A 16,992-nucleotide genomic window follows, 5' to 3' on the forward strand; every position below is an offset into this window, starting at 1 on the left:
GTTTTTGGACTGTCACCAAGCTCCTATATCACACACTGTGATGTTCAGTTAGTAAGGACCAACTCTATATTCAAGGTACTCATTTTCTGAAGGAAGGTGCTATCCCAGTGGAAATGTTAAAAAGCAAATAAAATAAAAAGTTCTTCTCATTTTTTTCTAGGTGTTTGATAAGTGTTGTTTCTTATTTGACTGTATTCAATCAAAATGTTTCCCATTTGATGATGGTTTAATTTTCCCTCATTTTCTAACCAACTGTGAGCGCGCAGGTATTTTGTTTGAAAAGCTTTGAGTAGAGGTATAAATTTGTCTTGTCTCAAACAGATTCATTTTTTTGACTGAAGCTCTTTATCTGAACAGCAATACTAAAATGTGGTAGCTGGAAACTTTCGCCCATGGAAAACAATGATATTCTTCCCCATCCTCAGTTTGGTAGACAGGCATATGGTGTTATGATTATGCTGGGGAAGTGGCAGGTGGCAGGGCCATTGAATCAGGGAGACAGATAAATATTAAATATGGTCACACTGTGTTTTGTGTGGGTCTAAAAGAAGTCCGTGTTCTTTAAGCCAGCAGGAGCAGGAATAATAAAAATAAAATTGCATAGAGCTAGAATAATGTAGAGAAATAACTATTGGTTCATCACTATCCTAATTATCAGAAGGGGGGGACCTTGAAGAGGGAAATTTTCTATTAAACATCCACAGTGTTTCGGTTTGGACCCCTTGGTAGAACGCGGGGGCTAGTGGGGCTCGCTGCTCTCAGAAACATACTCTCTGCTTTGTATGTCCGTTCCTTTCAAAATCCTGGGGCTGATTCAGGCACACTTTGTCCGTGGGAGGATTGAGGTCGGCCAACCGGGATCTGAGGGAGAGGGACCACAGCTGTAGACTTCACACGTGGGAACTTAGTTGGAAATAACTCCTGACAGGCATCAAACATAACTACCTTTAGCCTTTCTATAGAAGCATAATTCTGGGCAGGATGTTCAAACCAGGCAGAAGAGGGATGGGGAATGGTGCAAAAGGAACCCCACAGGAGTGAGGGAAACTCTTCATCCGTCCTCCCTCACCTGCCTCACACCTGAGACTCACTGTGACCCTCTTAAGCCCTCTGCTTAGCCACCATTCAGCCTCTGCTTAGAATCTTCCCTCCCACCTGACCAGCAGTTTCTGCAATGTCGCGCGGAGTTTGGGGCCAGTGCAAAGGCAGCACCAGGGTAGGGACAATCATCTTTCTACCAAACAAGCCAGAGGACTGGACAGACTGGCACCGGGAAACTCTACACTCTTCCCTCCGGTGTTCGGTTTCCAAGCTCTCCCTGACCCCACGCGGGTGTGTCGCCAGAATACTGAAGTTCACGGTGCACCTTGGGCATAGGAGGTGGGGGTGGGGCGGCAGAGTTCAATCCAGGTAGCTACTAAGTTACCCCTGAGTGCATGCACTGGTCTTCAAGTTTTCAGACCCCCTCTCTCTTTCTCTCCGCCCCTTGGACATCCAACAAAGTGGATTGAAGTGAGCTGCAATGCCCCATGAGAGGACCACCAGAGTCAAAAGGTGCCACTCTCAGTCTGAGGGGTGATGAAGCCGCAAAGATACCATGCATGTCTCCCCCGCACGAGAGATGCGCCCACCGCGCTGATCAGAGGCGCCCGGACTCTGGGTACCGCGCATCCCCCAGCCCCAGTGCAGTTACCTCCGCATCCGTCCCTGGAGCTGTGCAGGTACCACTCCGGCAGAGCAGACTGGGGAAGAAACTTACCCGCGCTCCAGGGCAAACTCTCCGGAACCTGTCCGCGCCGCCGGACGCCTGGTGCGGGATCAGAGCACTAAGGGATCAGGTCAGCGTCGGACCCGCACGCCGCCAAGCCGGACCGGCTAGGGCTGCGGCGCCGCCTACGAGCCCGCCTGCTCCCGCCGCCGCCAGCCGCGCCCCCGCCGCCCCGCAGCCCCGCCTCCTGCCTTTAATCTCCCTCTCCTCCAGCCAGGCCAGCTTCTGCTCAGCTGGAGTTCCCCTGATTCTGAGTCTGGGCCCCCAGGTATGTCCCATGGCTTAAGTGACTACAGCCTCTCCAGCGACAGAAGCCCTTGTCTTGCTTGTCCTTTGGGAATTCACCTTTGCTCTTTTCCCTAGGGCTGACCCACGATCAGTCCCGAAGGACAAGTCAATAGGTTATCTCAAACCATGGACGGCAAAGACTTCGGAATTTCTCTGGCTTGAGCAGAGGTTATGTTTGCTCGCTCCTTTTCCTCTGTTCATGAGCGGTGTGGCCAAGTGCTTTTAAGTATCAGATGTGCTTTGAGGGACTTCAGCAGGGAGTTTGTATGAAGTTGTCACTGGGAATAACCTAGACCCAGTAGCTCTCAGGCCAAGTCTGTCAAATCCGTACAAGCTGGAGCTAGTGGCTTGTGAAGGGGTTTGGGAGGAACAAGGCTAAGATAATTTAAAAACAAATAATCAAGATTAAAGCATATTGAGGTTTAAAAATTAGCTCCAAAATTATGCTAGCAATTATCTTGACCAAACTAGGGCAAAATAAAGTCAAGTGAACGCATGATTGCTTAGTTTGCAGTCAAGGAGTTTCTATAATAATAATAATAATAATAATAATAATAATAATAATAATAATAATAATCAGTGAACTTTCTTTTAAAGCATTAAGTAGTGGAACTGTCCGGAATGGGTATTAGAACTGTGTTCACACTGACTGCCTCTGCCCAGTCTGGAGATTGTTGCTAATGGGGGTGAACTTTGGTGCACAGAAGAAAAACTGACTGTTATAGCACTGGCCTTCTGACTCCTGTTCCTTTAAAACATAACGTAGTTTATCTTCCCTCACAATGATTCTACTTTCATTTAAAAAAAATTACAGCAAAACACATACTATGAAATTTGCCATTGCACTGCTGTTAGTGTCCTGCTCAATGCTGTTACACTGTAAAACAGATGTCTAGAACTTTTTCATGTTATGAAACAGAAACTCTTCATCCATCAGACAACTACCCCTCTTTTCAGTTCCTCCAGCCCCTATTAGGTACCTTGTACTTTCTGCTCCTGCAAATTTGGGTGTTTAGTCTTGATAGCATTAGTATCCATAACACATAAAGAGCATTTGTCACTCAACAACAAAAAGCCAAATAGCCTGATGGGAAAGTGGGCCATGGGACCGAGCAGGCATCAGGGCTGTCTTTGTGCCTTGGCTTCTTGCCAGCAGTTGTGTTCATCTTCTCTTACAGGGAAGCCTTCCCTAGCTGAGTGACTTCAGGACATAGTCAGTGTGCTCTCTGAGCTCTGCTTCACTGACACATCTCCTAGGCAACCAGTGATTGTTCTTCAGTCACCTGAGTGCCTCTGTGTGTCCCCCAGTGTTCCATGGGCCTTTGGAGTTGATGCCATCCAGGGATCAACTTCTGGTTACACTCGCTTACAGTGGATTGAGCATTTGAGCTCACTGTGACAGTCTCTGGTATTCATAATCTAGTTCATTCATTCGTCCATTCATCTGCCATGCAAGATGCCAAATACTTAGAGAAACTATGAACTCTCACTCAAGGAACCGTGTCCAAAATTCTGAAAAATGTCTTGAATGGCTGAATTGGGTTGAAAGTTGACTTGTGTTAACATCCAAGGTTATCTGAAGCAAACTCCAAGCATCGGTGTCCAGATGCATTTAACTGCCTTCTGCATTTAATTAGGGTTACTGAGAAGTGAAAAGAGCATTTAACTTTACAGCTAAACTATTTTAATTTTTACAGGAGGAATTATTCCTAAACCAGGATTCCACATCACATCTCTGAGCTTTCCGGGCTGCTCTGTTTGTGTAGCTACATAATTACACCTCTCTTCGTGTTTCATGTTTGACTATCGACTGCTTCTAGGCAGACTCAGAGCATGCAGAGCATCCATACTCTTTGATGCGGAGGTCACAAACGTGATCCTAAGGGAGGTTTCCACCAGAACTCTAGGGTAAGAGCACTTCGGTAGAACTGCAGCCTCGGGTATGTGGGAAATGTGCACAATGAAGACGTTTAAGAAAATATTTAAGGAGATATTTGAAGATGCGATTAAGCACAGATAGATAGACACAGATAGACTCTCAGCATAATCCCAGTCCTGGTAGCACCGTGAACATTAGTGGCAGGAAGAGGAGACACAGACACACCTCTAAAGCTCACAGGGCCAGTGTGTGCCTGTTTCCTTGAGAAGCACTGTCTTAAAAAATTAGGGGGAGAGCAATTTAGGAAGGCATCCTATCCTGTGTGGTTGCCTAGTTCCCAAAGGCACAGGTGCACAGATGCACGTGAAGGCTTACTTACCACACACACACACACACACACACACACACACACACACACACACTACCCTCATCCCTATAGTACTATTGTAGAATAGCTCTTGTTTCTTTTCTTTTTTTTTTTTTCCTTTTTTTCTTTTTTGTGTGCAGCGTTTATTACAAAGCCAAGAGATACAAATGACTCAGGACAGGAAGGTACAGTTACAGGACCTTAGACTCAGGACATAGTACAAACAGACCCACGGGCTCAGAACCTCACACACTAAGCCAATACCTTGTCCTCCCCTTGCCCCCCAGATCTATGTACACTTGATAGCTCTTGCTTCTCGTGGTTTGTGTTTTCAGACCATGTAGGTGTTAATGACGACTTGGCTTCATGAGGAGCCCAAGTAGGAACTCGGCAGAATGCATTTCGAAGACAACACTGGGTCAGGTGGGTACCACACATGTCTCCACACCGTGTTATTTACAGCTCCTTCTCTTTTATGGAGGGAGAGTAGAGATGTATTGACCTGGAAACAGTTATTTTTACAGGAGTCAACGGAGCATCGTCGGGTAGCTGCAGCCACTTCCTTTATCTTGTCTCTTTTCTTCTTCAGGGCAGGATGAAAACAAGACAAAAGATGATAAAGCGCTTTCTGCTCATTCGTGATCAGGAGAACATAGCTACTCCACCGAGGCAGAAGAGAAGGGGATCAGGAGTCTGTCACAGAGGGCATGCTCTGTTATAGATGTTTCTAGAGAAAAATAAAGAGACACAACTTGAAAGAATTTAAAAACGGTTCCTTGATAATATGAAATGAAGATAGTATTAAAGACCTGAGCATTTGTTTACTTATCCATTTGTTCAGAAGCATGTGGAAATGTATGTTAGTACAGTATATTACGCTATGTATGCACATGTGCATGTGGATGCTTGTGGCTGGGTGCGTACTTGCAGAAGCCAGAAGGAGACTGGACATCTTGCTCTGACTTTTTCCATCTTGTTCTTTTGAGGCAGGGTCTCTCACTAAGCTGAGAGCCAGGCTGGTGGCCAGCAGGCTTCAGTGATCTTCTTGTTTCTGCCCTTCCAAAATACTGGAGCCACAGGCAAGTGGTTCATACCCAGCGATTTACATGGGTTCTGGGAGCTTGAACGAAATTCTGGGTGCTTGTGTAGCAAGCACTCCCACCCAGAGCCATCTCTGTAATCTGAAGAACTATATCTTTCTACACGAAACTTGTCAAATCTGCCATGTACTTATGCACTGCAGGCATAAATCAGTGAACTTCAGGGCATTAAGTGAACTTTCAACTTTGGAAATGCGGTAATGTCTGCTCAAGGTCACTTATCTTGACAAATACCCTCGGGCCATTATCTCCTTCAATAACAGATCTGTTCACAAGGACTTCTAGTGAATTCTAGTCAGAAAGTAAAATTTTGGTGTGGACTTTTCTTCAGTAGAATACATTCAAGTAAAATTCCTCCTGTTGCTAAGGAACATGGGCCGAGTGATCTAAAGTTATCTGTGGTGCACAGAGTGGGATCTCATCCAACCAAGTGCTCTCTGCAACTTAAGAATGCTTTTGTTTTTTTGTTTTTTGTTTTTTTAAACAGAGGAACATTTCGTTTATTGGGGAAAATCAAGTGGTAAACTTCAGAAAAAGAAAAGCATGTGAAAGTCAACTATAAGTCCCTATAGCTTTTTATTTGACATTTTTTCTTTTATTGGATATTTTAAATTTACATTTCAAATGTTATTTATCCCCTTTCCCGGTTTTGCCTCCAGAAACCTGCTATCTCCCCTGCTTCTATGAGGGAGGCGCCCCTACCCACCGACTTCCTCCCTCCCACCTCGACGCCCTGGGGCATCAAGCCTTCATAGGACCAAGGGCCTCTCCGCCCATTGATGCCTGACAAGGCCATCCTCTGCTACAAATGCATCTGGAGCCTTGGGTCTGTCCACGTGTACTCTTTGGTTGATGGTTTAGTCCTTGGGAGCTCTGGGTGGGGCTGGGTTGGGGGTGGGGTGGGAGGTGGGGGATGGAGGAGTCTGGTCGGTTGATATTGTTGTTCTTCCTATGGGGTTGCAAACCTCTTCAGCTATTTCAGACCTTTCTCTTACTTCTCCACTAGGGAGTCCAATGGTTGGCTGCGGGCATCTGCCTCTGTATTTGTCATGCTCTAGGAGACAGCTATATCAGGTTCCTGTCAGCAGGTACTTCTTGGCATCTGCAATATTGTCCGGGTTTGGTGACTCTATGTGGGCTGGATCCCCAGGTGGGGTGGTCTTTGGATGGCATTTTCTGCAGTCTCTGTTCCACACTTTGTCTCCATATTTCCTCCTGTGAGTATTTTTCCCCCTTCTAAGACGGTCTGAAGCACCACACTTTGGTTTTCCCTCTTCTTGAGCTTCATGAACTTCTGTGAATCTTATCTTGGGTATTTTGGTTTAATATCCACTTATCAGTGAATACATACCATATATGTTCTTTTGTGATTGGGCTACCTTACTCAAGATGATATTTTCTAGTTCATAACATTTGAGGAAGTACCATCATCTTTAAACAACTTAACACTTTAAATTATGAAAAATAATATTGGTCAAACAGAAAACTGTAAGATAATTAATAGAAAATGACAATGAGACAAGATGTATTACCCTTGCTTTTGTGTATGTGCTTCCTAAATGAGGGAGTCACTCAGAGTAAGTTAGAATAATCAGTACCCAACGGTCTCAGTAAATAGAACCGTTCAATAAGTATGTATTGATTGGTTGATTGAATAAAAACTGCCTGCAGTTATTTTAGGAAAATCAAAGTCACTTGGAAAGTTATGTGTCTAATTTCTTAAACTAAACAAATTTGAATTTTCTCTTAAAAATGAAATAAAACTGTAGTGTTGGCATGTAACAAAACTTCAGTTAGAAATAGAAAATCTTGACTGGAACTGTAGTACTGTATAAGGATACTTTACTTTAAATTTTAATTGATTTAAATATATCAAAGTTGTTATGTTTTCAATGGTCTGAATAGGAAAAATTCCATGTGAACACTTTACAAAAATGTAACTAAAATATAGTATTATTGGATGAAAAACTTTTGTTTCCAAGGTGCATATTCAACCTTCAGTTGAGTTTTTATATAGAATTGAATACATTGATAAGTGACTTCAAGAATTTAAGTTAAAATAAAATTGATGTGAAATAATCTATATTGATGAGCCTTCGATACTGCTAAGTTTCTATACTGTCAAGTCAAGGGAGAATTAATAACAGACCTTTTCTTTTCCAAATAATTTATCAATTAATTTATTAAGCCTGACCCATCTAGTTAGAATCAGTATTGTGGGTTGGTGCCTTGGTTAAAAACATTAATAAACTACCATCCCCTTTACATGATGATAAACTGATTAAATCATGTATCAATAACTTTGGAATGTTAAAGTTTCAAGAGAAAGACATAAACAGAGAAAGAGACAGAGAAAGTGGTAGACAGACACAGACAGATGGAGATAGAAAGACAGAGAGAAACAGAGAGAGAGACAGAGATAGATAGATAGAGATGATCCTGGAAGTAAGTAAAAGAAAACAGACCAAAAGAGCTTTGTAATATTTTCCAGGGGGGCAGTTGTTTGTTGTGTATGTGTGTGCATGTTCTTGTGCATGTGTATGCTTTCTAAAAGGAGAGCAACCAGCCCCCCGAAAATGATAAAAATGAGAGAGGCTGTCAGTGGTGTCCTAAGATAAAATAGTGCCGTAGAGAGCACAGAGCGATTCTACATCCTCCCTCCCGTGCAGTGAAATATCTCCTTGGCCAGCACTGGGAGTGCCTGTGATGTATGGCTACCCTCACCAAATCTAATATCATTTCAGCCTATAGGGACACAGACCATGGTGACCGTCCTAACCTTTTCCAGGAAGGGATTCTGTTGACTGCTCATTCAATATGGGTTATCCTTAATGGAAAGATGAGCTTTATCAAACGATGAAAAACAATGGCTTTTCAAAACTAATGTATAAATAAAAATCACTGTAAGATCACATAACCTCACACGTGGGAGACTCACACAACTAGAATATGAAGTCAGGAATGGGCAGCAGGTGTTAATTCTAGCATTCATCTTTAAAGTGAGTGGGAAAAAGGAGCGGGCTAGTTTAGCATTATTAATTAAACATATGTTTGCTCGTTTATATCCCATTTTATGTCAACATATTGCTTTTCTTCCTGATGTCTTTATACTGGTGCATTTCTCTTTCTATTGTAATAAAGAGGGTATTTTAAAGAAATTCTCTCCTAACATTTACAAAAGGGGAAAGAAAGTTAGTAATCCTTAGATATTTACCTTCCTGCTTTGCATTTGTGAGAGATAGTGACAGAGATTTTTAGACTGGGAGACTGTCTGATTTCACAGATGAAAAACGATGCTATTCTTGACTTACAGTTGTAAAATCGACTTGAACACTAAAAACGAAGGTAAAGTAAATGAATTCAATAGTTTCTTATCCAAGTCCCTCCTACCTTCCTTTGCCTTATCTCTTCTCTCCTTCAGTGCCCTTTCTTCCTTTCTCCCCATTCTCCTTTCTCTACCTCTCCCTACCTTCCCCATTCCGTTTTCCTCCCTCTATCCTATTCTTCGTCTCACTTCCCAGGACTCACGTCTTTCATTTTTTCTATTGCTCTCTTGAGAGTCTTGCGGTATTACTGCTCAGCCTGGCCTCACATACCTGAGCAGCTTTGGCACCCCTCTCTCCCAAGGAGCTCTCTCTTGTGACACATGCTAATAAAGAGGGTTCCAAGTGGAAAATCTCTTGTGGCAACCATCACAGAAGCGCTAGCTAAGTTGATTTTTACACTAAAGAAATGGTGGGTGGTAGGATGCCAGTGTTGCCTCCACACACCCTACCTTCTCCTCCCTCCCATGCCCTCTGCTTTATGGACCATCCACAATGATGCTCATTGTCATATCTGATATATAATGCCAATCTTATTCTGTAAAAGTTCTCAGGTAAAGGCATCCCCGAATCACAGTTACACATCGTTCCAGTGGGAATTTTGTTGTGCGTAGTCACACATTTTCTAAATGTTCCCAATGACACAGCGGATAGTCCTTAGAGGTTTCTTCCTCATTTTGACCAGAAAGATAGTATAAGAAGCTTGGGCATCTCTCTTTCCAGACTCACCTGACCAGTGCCAGGTCACTTTTCCCTAACCAATGTCCACGAACTACAGAGCTACCATGTGAATATTTATTTTGCCACTGCTAAAAGCAAAGAAATAAAATACCCAAATGACGCATGTTATAGTTTGCACACTGCTGGTAGCTCTAGTTTGAAGGTGCAAATATCGTCTCATGCTTAGAGGTTAACCTGAGACTGTTGCAAGCTGATGGAAGACTTCATAGAAGAAAAAGTTTCTAGAAAGGCAAAAAGCTCCTCCCACACAATAATGTGCCTGTTGTTAGTTCTCTGTCTACATGGTGCATATCAGGAATTAAAATGGGAAGTGCAACAATGGCAAGAGCTCTTCCACAGTCTTCTGTGTAAAAATTTTAAGTAACTCATTAAAGGTGATCAATGGTATTATTTCTCACCATAAACAGTATCATGGGTTTATTGAACATCATTATCTCTTATAGAATAATTAAAGAAATCTACAAGGATTCACCAGCAAGAGGGTAGGCAGAGAAAAGGTGCAGAGTTTCTTATTCCCACTTCTCTTGAGCATTTCCACAGTATGTCTATGGATTTGAGAGTAAATATCTCCAGATCACATTGCCTTCAGTGGGCAAGTCTCTCATCTTGGCAGAATAAATGTGGATCCTGCTAAACATTGCTCTTCAATTTAAATTGTACCTGCATGAGCAAACTTATTTTCCTCAAACAATTTTCTTGCATTTATTTCTTGTCTGGAGGAAAATAAAATAGAATAAACAAGACTTATGTCAACGATCAAAATATAAAATACTATCGCTCATCAACACTAATAAACCTATGCCAGCCGAGTTAGAAACATGTTGGCTTCTTATTACCATATTTAATTTACAGATTAAAGTATATAGTTCAAAAATTCTAGAGAAATTCTTACCATGTGTCCTTCCTTGACCTGGCTTCCATAGCCTCAGAGAAGTATAGACATGGAATCAGCGAAGTCCTGCATTTACATCAAAGACCCAGCCATGCATGGCTTACTATAGGCAAACAGCAGTTGATTTACCAAACAGTACTGAATTTAATGTAAGATACACAAGGAAAACCAAGTCATCTAACATTCTTTTCACTGTCTTCAAGACGGAAAAGGTGGGAAATATCTAAAAGAAATGTGGGTACCACACAAGGAAGGCAGCAAGGACAGCATGCATAACACACAACACACACACACACACACACACACACACACACACACACACACACGTGCATGCACCCATCTTCTAGATGTGTTTAACAGATGTGTGCCAATAGCTTGCAAATGCATGGTAACCTATAAGAGCTACTGTAGAGACAAGGAAAACAAGGTCCTGCCTGTGTTCACAAAGCGAGCTGAAGGGAGAAGAGCACTTGCTGCTTTTCCAAAAGACTTGAGTTCTGTCACCGACATTGAGCGTCTCACAATCACGTGCAAATCCAGCTCCAGGGGATTTGGTGCCTCTCGTCCTTTCTGGCCCCTGTGCTCATGTGAACTTACCACGTACAGGCACATAACCACTTGCATAAATAAAATGATAAAATAAATCTTTAAAGAAGTTCATTAAATTTGTACAAGAATATTAAACGAGGGAATTATTAAACAACATAACCAGAGACTAAAATTTCCTATGAAGGAAATGAAGAGGATTGGACAATAGTCATTGCAGGAAAGTGGGACCTGAGGCTGTTGGTCAGGGGAGAAGATTGTTTCTGCTCAGACTTCCGGGATGAAAAGAAGCTGAGTCAGAAGCTTCAGGTGTCAGTTTCAGACAGCACAATTAACTTGTGTGCAGGCCTTGATTTTGCTAAGTTTGGTATGAAAAGGAAGTTTCAGATGGATTGAAGTCACATGGCTTAGAGAGATGAAGCAAAGTTAAAAACTGGGGAGTTGGGAGGCACCCTGAGACGTTCACACTTATGGGGGTCTCCAGAAGGGTTTATGTGAGTCAGACTTGCCTTTCTCTTTTTTTCCTTTTCTTGCGTGTGCATATGTCTGTGCGGTGTTTCTCATGTGTGTATATAGTATACATTCTCCTGCATCAACCATGTGGAGAGCACATAGGAGGATGCCAGGTGTCTTGTGTGAGAGAAGGTTTGTCACTGGTACTGGAGCAAGACTTGTCCACACATACTTGGAATTCTACTCAAAATTTATTGACTCTTTCCATTGTTTAAAATTGTCGACTTTTTTTTTCCCTTTGAGCTAGGAATTATGCAGAAACGCCTGCACGACATACACGGAGTCCTGTACTGGTCTCCAGTATTTCAGAAAGTTGTGATTTCTCTCTCATTTTTGGAGTCTGTCACCGTGCAGACTTTTCTGTCTTTCTCTACCCAAGTGTCATTTTCCTAGGCAGCCATGGTCAAACAGAGCTGTTCTCAAAGCTGTCTGGCGGGCATGAGATGTGCTTCCAAAGTTCATGTGAGCATCTCTCCCTTCCGCTTCAGTGGTACCAACTCTGCCCTTTGCTCTGGTTTTCTACACTATCTCCGAATGATTTCCTCAAAGCCCGCTTCGTCTCTGTAGAACAACATGTTTACGTGCTTGCTTCAGCGTCCCTCGTCCTATTTCACCATCTGCTATGGTGTCTCATGTAGGAAAACTATTTAAATAAATCCGGGTGTGGGGATTCTTCCGCCTTAGACCATTCCTGCAGGAAACACACACACACACACACACACACACACACACACACACACACACACACACACACACACACACCACACACACACACACACACACACAGCCTTCATATTGTAACGTGCCTTAAGCAGCACAGTAGCTGGACAACTGCTGACCCTCCATGCCGTTAGAATTGACCTGCTATTCATAACCCAAGTTATTACTTACTACGTTTCATCTGGGCTGCTCTTAGCTCCAAATAGTCCTCCCTCTGGGCCGTGTACTCTTGGCCCCTAGCCCATTGGCGGCTTTCCTCTCTCCTCTCCTCAGTTCTTCTCTATCCCATAGTGGCTTCTTCTTGCTTCTCCTCCTTCCTCGTTCACACGGTCCCAAGCCTCAGAAACCTCAACCCCACCCATCTCTCTTCTGCCCAGCTATTGGCTATCAGCATCTTTGTTCACCAATCAGGATTGCACTTAGCATTACAATGAATAGTAAAAGACAAAACCTCAGCAGTCCTCTACCTGGTAGAAAAAAAAAATCATAAAGACAAGCTTTCCAGATACTTGACATTTCAGCGGGGTAGCGGCTTGCCATTCATCACCGAATCAGGCCTTCCATGCCTTCTTAAATCTCCCTCATCAGCATGTGTCTCTCTCTATGGACCATGCATGGTGCTGCGGTCAGTGGAAGAGTGGTTTGCCCGATCTGTTAGACAGGGATAAAGATAGGCGGTCAGTCATATTCGTTAAAGAAATGCCTTAAGAGATAGGAAGGTTACTTAACTATGGAGTAGCACTTCAGTCAACAGAAAAATCAAATGTAAATTAATTCTAGACTTGGAGAGTCAGGTAAGAGTGGTGAGAAGTGAGGTGGGAGATGGGAATTCTACTCTGGACCTGTGGTGAAAAAGGATGTGGAGTATTTGGGGAAAGAAATCGTCTCTGCATGGCTAAAGCTTAGAACGCTATGGCGTGGGTAATAAGAGGTTGCACGTGTTAGCAGGAGCTGTTTTAAGGATGTAAACTTTATTTCAAAAGCAGTGGGGGAGGATCAGGAAATAGACCATGGAATTGCACTTCCAGCAAATTCATGCTGCACGCAGGGCTGGAGACAGGGAAACGTGTGAGAGGACCTTTACACTCATCTAGCCAACGGATGGTATTGACATGAGCTGAGGTCTGAGCTGTGGGGGTGAGAAACTTGGAGAGGGCGAGGAGTGGAATCTAAGATAACTAGCTGCTGGCAGAAGAGGTTCCTCCTTAGAGTGGAGCTCTGCTTAGCAACATGAAGGTGAACTTCAACCTCAGAGTTTTTCAACACACTCAGCCAGGCATTTCCATCGCAAGAAGAGCCTTTCTTCTGAGCTCTCATGGAAGACTAGCCTCTCTCTGTCCTTACAAGTAATTAAAACAGGGTGTATCGGAAGGGTGTCCTGAGAATAAATATTTGCTAAGTGAATGAATTAATCAGCCGTCTTAAAAAATACTTTACAATATAGCCTTAATAATAATAAATTTCTATTATAAAATTTTTACTTTATCTTCCTGGGCAAAGAGGAGCCTTGAGCGAGAATAAAATCAAGTAACTTAATGCTTAGAAAATAAAGCTAAAACTATTTACTCTCTTGGGTTGAGAAGGATATTCCAGCAATAAATTTCAGAAGCCTCTACAGAACTTCTCTTTTTAAAAAATTAAAAACTATTGCAAATACTGTTTTTATGATCTCAAGCACAAAGATATATCTTCCTTTATCTATTTTTCAGGCAGTCCAGCATGCTATGTATTAGTGGTAAGATATTCTGTTTTCTCTAGTCAGTGTAGTGCTGTCCTCAGCACAAAGAAATAGATTGCCCTTTTTAGAAATAAATGAATACCACTTGCTAATTTATTAAGTTTTACAGTGATTATCATATTTTCACTTGAAATAAGTTACTCTAGCTTTCCAGACATTTTCAAAGGCAGAGTTATTATAAACAGATGGTCATCAGAAATTTTTAATCTCTTTTTTTTTTTTCCGGAGCTGAGGACCGAACCCAGGGCCTTGCACTTTCTAGGCAAGCGCTCTACCACTGAGCCAAATCCCCAACCCCTCATCAGAAATTTTTAAATAGAAAGCAGGCATTTAGGGAAATAAAAAATGTGGACCAATGAGTGGTGAGGATATATGAGTAAGGCATCTGATAACAAGCCCAAGGATTTGAGTCAATCCGGGACCCACACAGATAAAGGGTAAAACTGACTGTTGCAAGGTTTGCTCCAATAGCCATAGGCATACTGTGGCAGTGTACACATGCACACACTCAGGCACACACAAAGTAAATAAAACTGTAAAGAAAAAAATGAAAAGGTGAAGATATTTGAGCTTTGGCAGCAACAAGTCCTTCAAAAATCCACAAGTAATTAAGTGTAATTGGGGTCATACATTTATTTTTATTAAATAAATCTATATCATTATGTTATTAATCTTCCCAAAACCTCAAGGGAATAGAGTTCTTCTAAGGACAACATGTAGATTGGATGGAATTGGTCCTCTGTGGGTGTTCACTACCACTTATAGGTAGCTTATGTGCAGAGACCTATGGCTTCATTTGAATTAGATCTTGCAGTGTTTTGAACGGTTATCACATATTCCTCTGGGCTATATTTTCTCTCCACAGTTTGTCCTCTGTTGTCTGCTTGTGCTCATATGCACAAGGAAAAGAGGTTTAATCAGAAAGTAGCACTCTGTTCCCTGTGACATTTTTCTCCTTACATTTTTGCTGTGATGGGACCAGTGAGATACCAGAAGGAGAAATCTTCTCTATGTCCTAGTGAATGAAATTTTATGTTTCTTGATTCCTACCATTATATTTTGCATTAATGTTATGCTTTCAATAGTTACAGTTTAGTAGTGCTAACTCTTTATTGTCTTAATTTTGAGTATAGTTTTTCCTTTCTTATTCTCTCACCTCTGTTGATAATATTTCTCACTGAATTATGTAGTGTCAATGATAAGTGGTATCATGCTTAGAATTAAATTGTTGTCTACCATCTTTCTTATATAATTACATAAATATATATAATTTATATAATTATATAAATATATAATTTATAAATAACAAAAATTATAATCATTATTTGATATATTTTAATAATGAAAATAAGTACCTTAAAATTATTAGATATTTTCTATATTACATATATGAATATGGTAAAGTCATAGTTTCAGAATTCCCAGGGAAAAGCTTTTATACACTTAACTAGGAATTTGGTTGACGATTTATGTTTTCATACTAAAGACATGATTTTACTTCCTTTAAAAATGAAGTCTTGGACTTGAGTGAGGCTTAGTGGTTAAATCATTGGCCATAGAAGAATGAAGGTTTATGTTTAGATATTCAGAACCCACTTACATACTGGGTAAAATTAGTAGCTTTTCTTAATTCCAGCCTAATAGAGCAGAGACAGGGTCCCCAGACTATCTATCAGAGAACTCTGGGTTTTATTGAGAGACCCTGCCTCATTAAACTAGGTTAAATTAAATTGATAGTCCAGGGTTTTTGACATTAACCTTGGGATTGCATACACACTTACTGCCACATGCATACACATGTGCTCCTACACATGCAGGTATGCATATACACACACAATACTGCAAAAAAGAAGTAAAACCAGTGTTTTGGGGTACCATTATAAAGGCTATAAGATCTTAGGTGTAAACACTGTGAAATACAGTTTGCTATGTAGGGTTTCAGCAAAACGCTTTTCAATGCATATAGAATTCAATTCTGGTTGAAACACCTGGCAATGCTTTTTGCTTTCTGTTTTAAAGTCTAAAACAAGCTCTATAGAATATGTATGACGCATGAGTAGGAAAGAACTATTCGAAAGTTGTGTGCTCCACAACCACAAGCTCAGTAACTCCCTCACTGCAGCATCTGTTTGATTAGTGACAAGTTCTGTTGACGTGAGGCCCAAGCATGGCAAAGCTGGTTCTCTACCCAGAGACGGTAACATAAAATCTAGGTGTTCCTTGGGCTCCCCCCATCTGAATCTCACAATTCATTCCCAGATGCAGAAGTCAGATCCCTGTCCTTGTAGAGCTGAGGCCCGCATTACCTTCCTGGCTCTCGGTTGGCTCTCAGTTCCCATGAACATGGACAGTCCTGACCTGTTTTCTCTCCATCTCCATAAGCATTACCTACCCAAGATTTCCCATGGTGACTCGCTCTCTGTCAGCACATGGAATTTGGAGCTTATTACATCTGTACATTCATTTCCAAAGGGCCTGTGCCTTAACGCTTCACTGAAGAACTGGGAGTCAGACAATCCAGACACACAGGGGTTGACAGTGCTGTGAGCTCACTCAGAGCTAGAAACAAAAGCCCCTAGAAACAAACATAAGTGTCTGGGAAAACCGCATTGAAAATGAGTTCAGATGAGTACTTCAGTGACAAAGATAATTGATTATTTACTATCTATTGATTATTTATTCCACAAAACTATTCACAGTTTTGAGAAGGGTTACATGATCAAAATAGCAGCTGTGAACACAGATCATTAAGGCAGCAGCATGAAGCAGGGATGAGAACACAAAGTCTGAATTCATTTGTCTCTGCCCAGCTCAGGGAGCACAGGGTGCTCTGTAAAATCCTGCAGTGGCGCAGGCAGGCTGGGTAAATGCTAAGGAAGGTTTTGGACCTGGCTTTGGAAAAAAAAAGGTTCTTACCCGAAGTTCTAGACTCTGAAATACATATGTACATACATACATACATACATACATACATACATACATACATACATACGTATATGTATAGTAGAAGCTTGGTGGCATGTGAATGACTAAGACACAGAACCTAATGGTCTGGCCTGCGGGCACTTCAGAAGTTTAGAATGTGAATGATTATAAGTTCCTTAGATGATAAGTCTT

The 16,992-nt window shown here is 41.8% G+C and overlaps 2 protein-coding genes and 1 long non-coding RNA gene across 4 annotated transcripts in view; 1 reads left to right on the forward strand and 2 right to left on the reverse strand.

Annotated features, from left to right (window-relative positions):
• Window positions 1–1,934, reverse strand: part of Chst9 (carbohydrate sulfotransferase 9) — a 283,410-nt gene extending 281,476 nt beyond the window's left edge. The window contains exon 1 of the mRNA XM_087592584.1: window positions 1,760–1,934. The gene's annotated coding sequence lies outside the window, so the exon portion shown is untranslated. The remainder of the gene's footprint in view (window positions 1–1,759) is intronic.
• Window positions 163–4,972, forward strand: LOC147999671 (uncharacterized). Its single transcript, XM_087593659.1, has 4 exons — window positions 163–2,036; window positions 3,754–3,964; window positions 4,638–4,725; window positions 4,892–4,972. Exons 1-2 carry the CDS (start codon window positions 1,530–1,532, stop codon window positions 3,793–3,795), a joined length of 549 nt encoding a protein of 182 aa, XP_087449785.1. The 5' UTR covers window positions 163–1,529; the 3' UTR covers window positions 3,796–3,964; window positions 4,638–4,725; window positions 4,892–4,972.
• LOC108348751 (uncharacterized) lies at window positions 4,799–16,251 on the reverse strand. Of its 2 annotated transcripts, XR_015642791.1 has the most exons (5): window positions 16,182–16,251; window positions 12,605–12,788; window positions 10,359–10,424; window positions 8,617–8,735; window positions 4,799–5,029 (listed from the first exon to the last, which is right to left on the reverse strand). It is a non-coding gene; the product is annotated as an uncharacterized LOC108348751 (long non-coding RNA). The 2 variants fall into 2 exon arrangements; XR_015642792.1 differs by lacking the exon at window positions 10,359–10,424 and having other exon boundaries at window positions 4,950–5,029.
• Window positions 16,252–16,992: the final 741 nt, after the last annotated feature.

This window comes from Rattus norvegicus, chromosome 18 (genome assembly GCF_021556685.1).
Source record: "Rattus norvegicus strain SHRSP/BbbUtx chromosome 18, alternate assembly SHRSP_T2T, whole genome shotgun sequence".
NCBI lineage: Eukaryota > Metazoa > Chordata > Mammalia > Rodentia > Muridae > Rattus > Rattus norvegicus.

What these genes read in the sequence shown, in the direction of transcription:
- LOC147999671 (XM_087593659.1), top strand. Translation starts at nt 1,530, where the DNA reads ATGAGAGGACCACCAGAGTCAAAAGGTGCCACTCTCAGTCTGAGGGGT. An exon ending in TTCTGAGTCTGGGCCCCCAG is followed by an intron (nt 2,037 to 3,753) that starts GTATGTCCCATG and finishes TAATTTTTACAG; the next exon opens with GAGGAATTATTCCTAAACCA.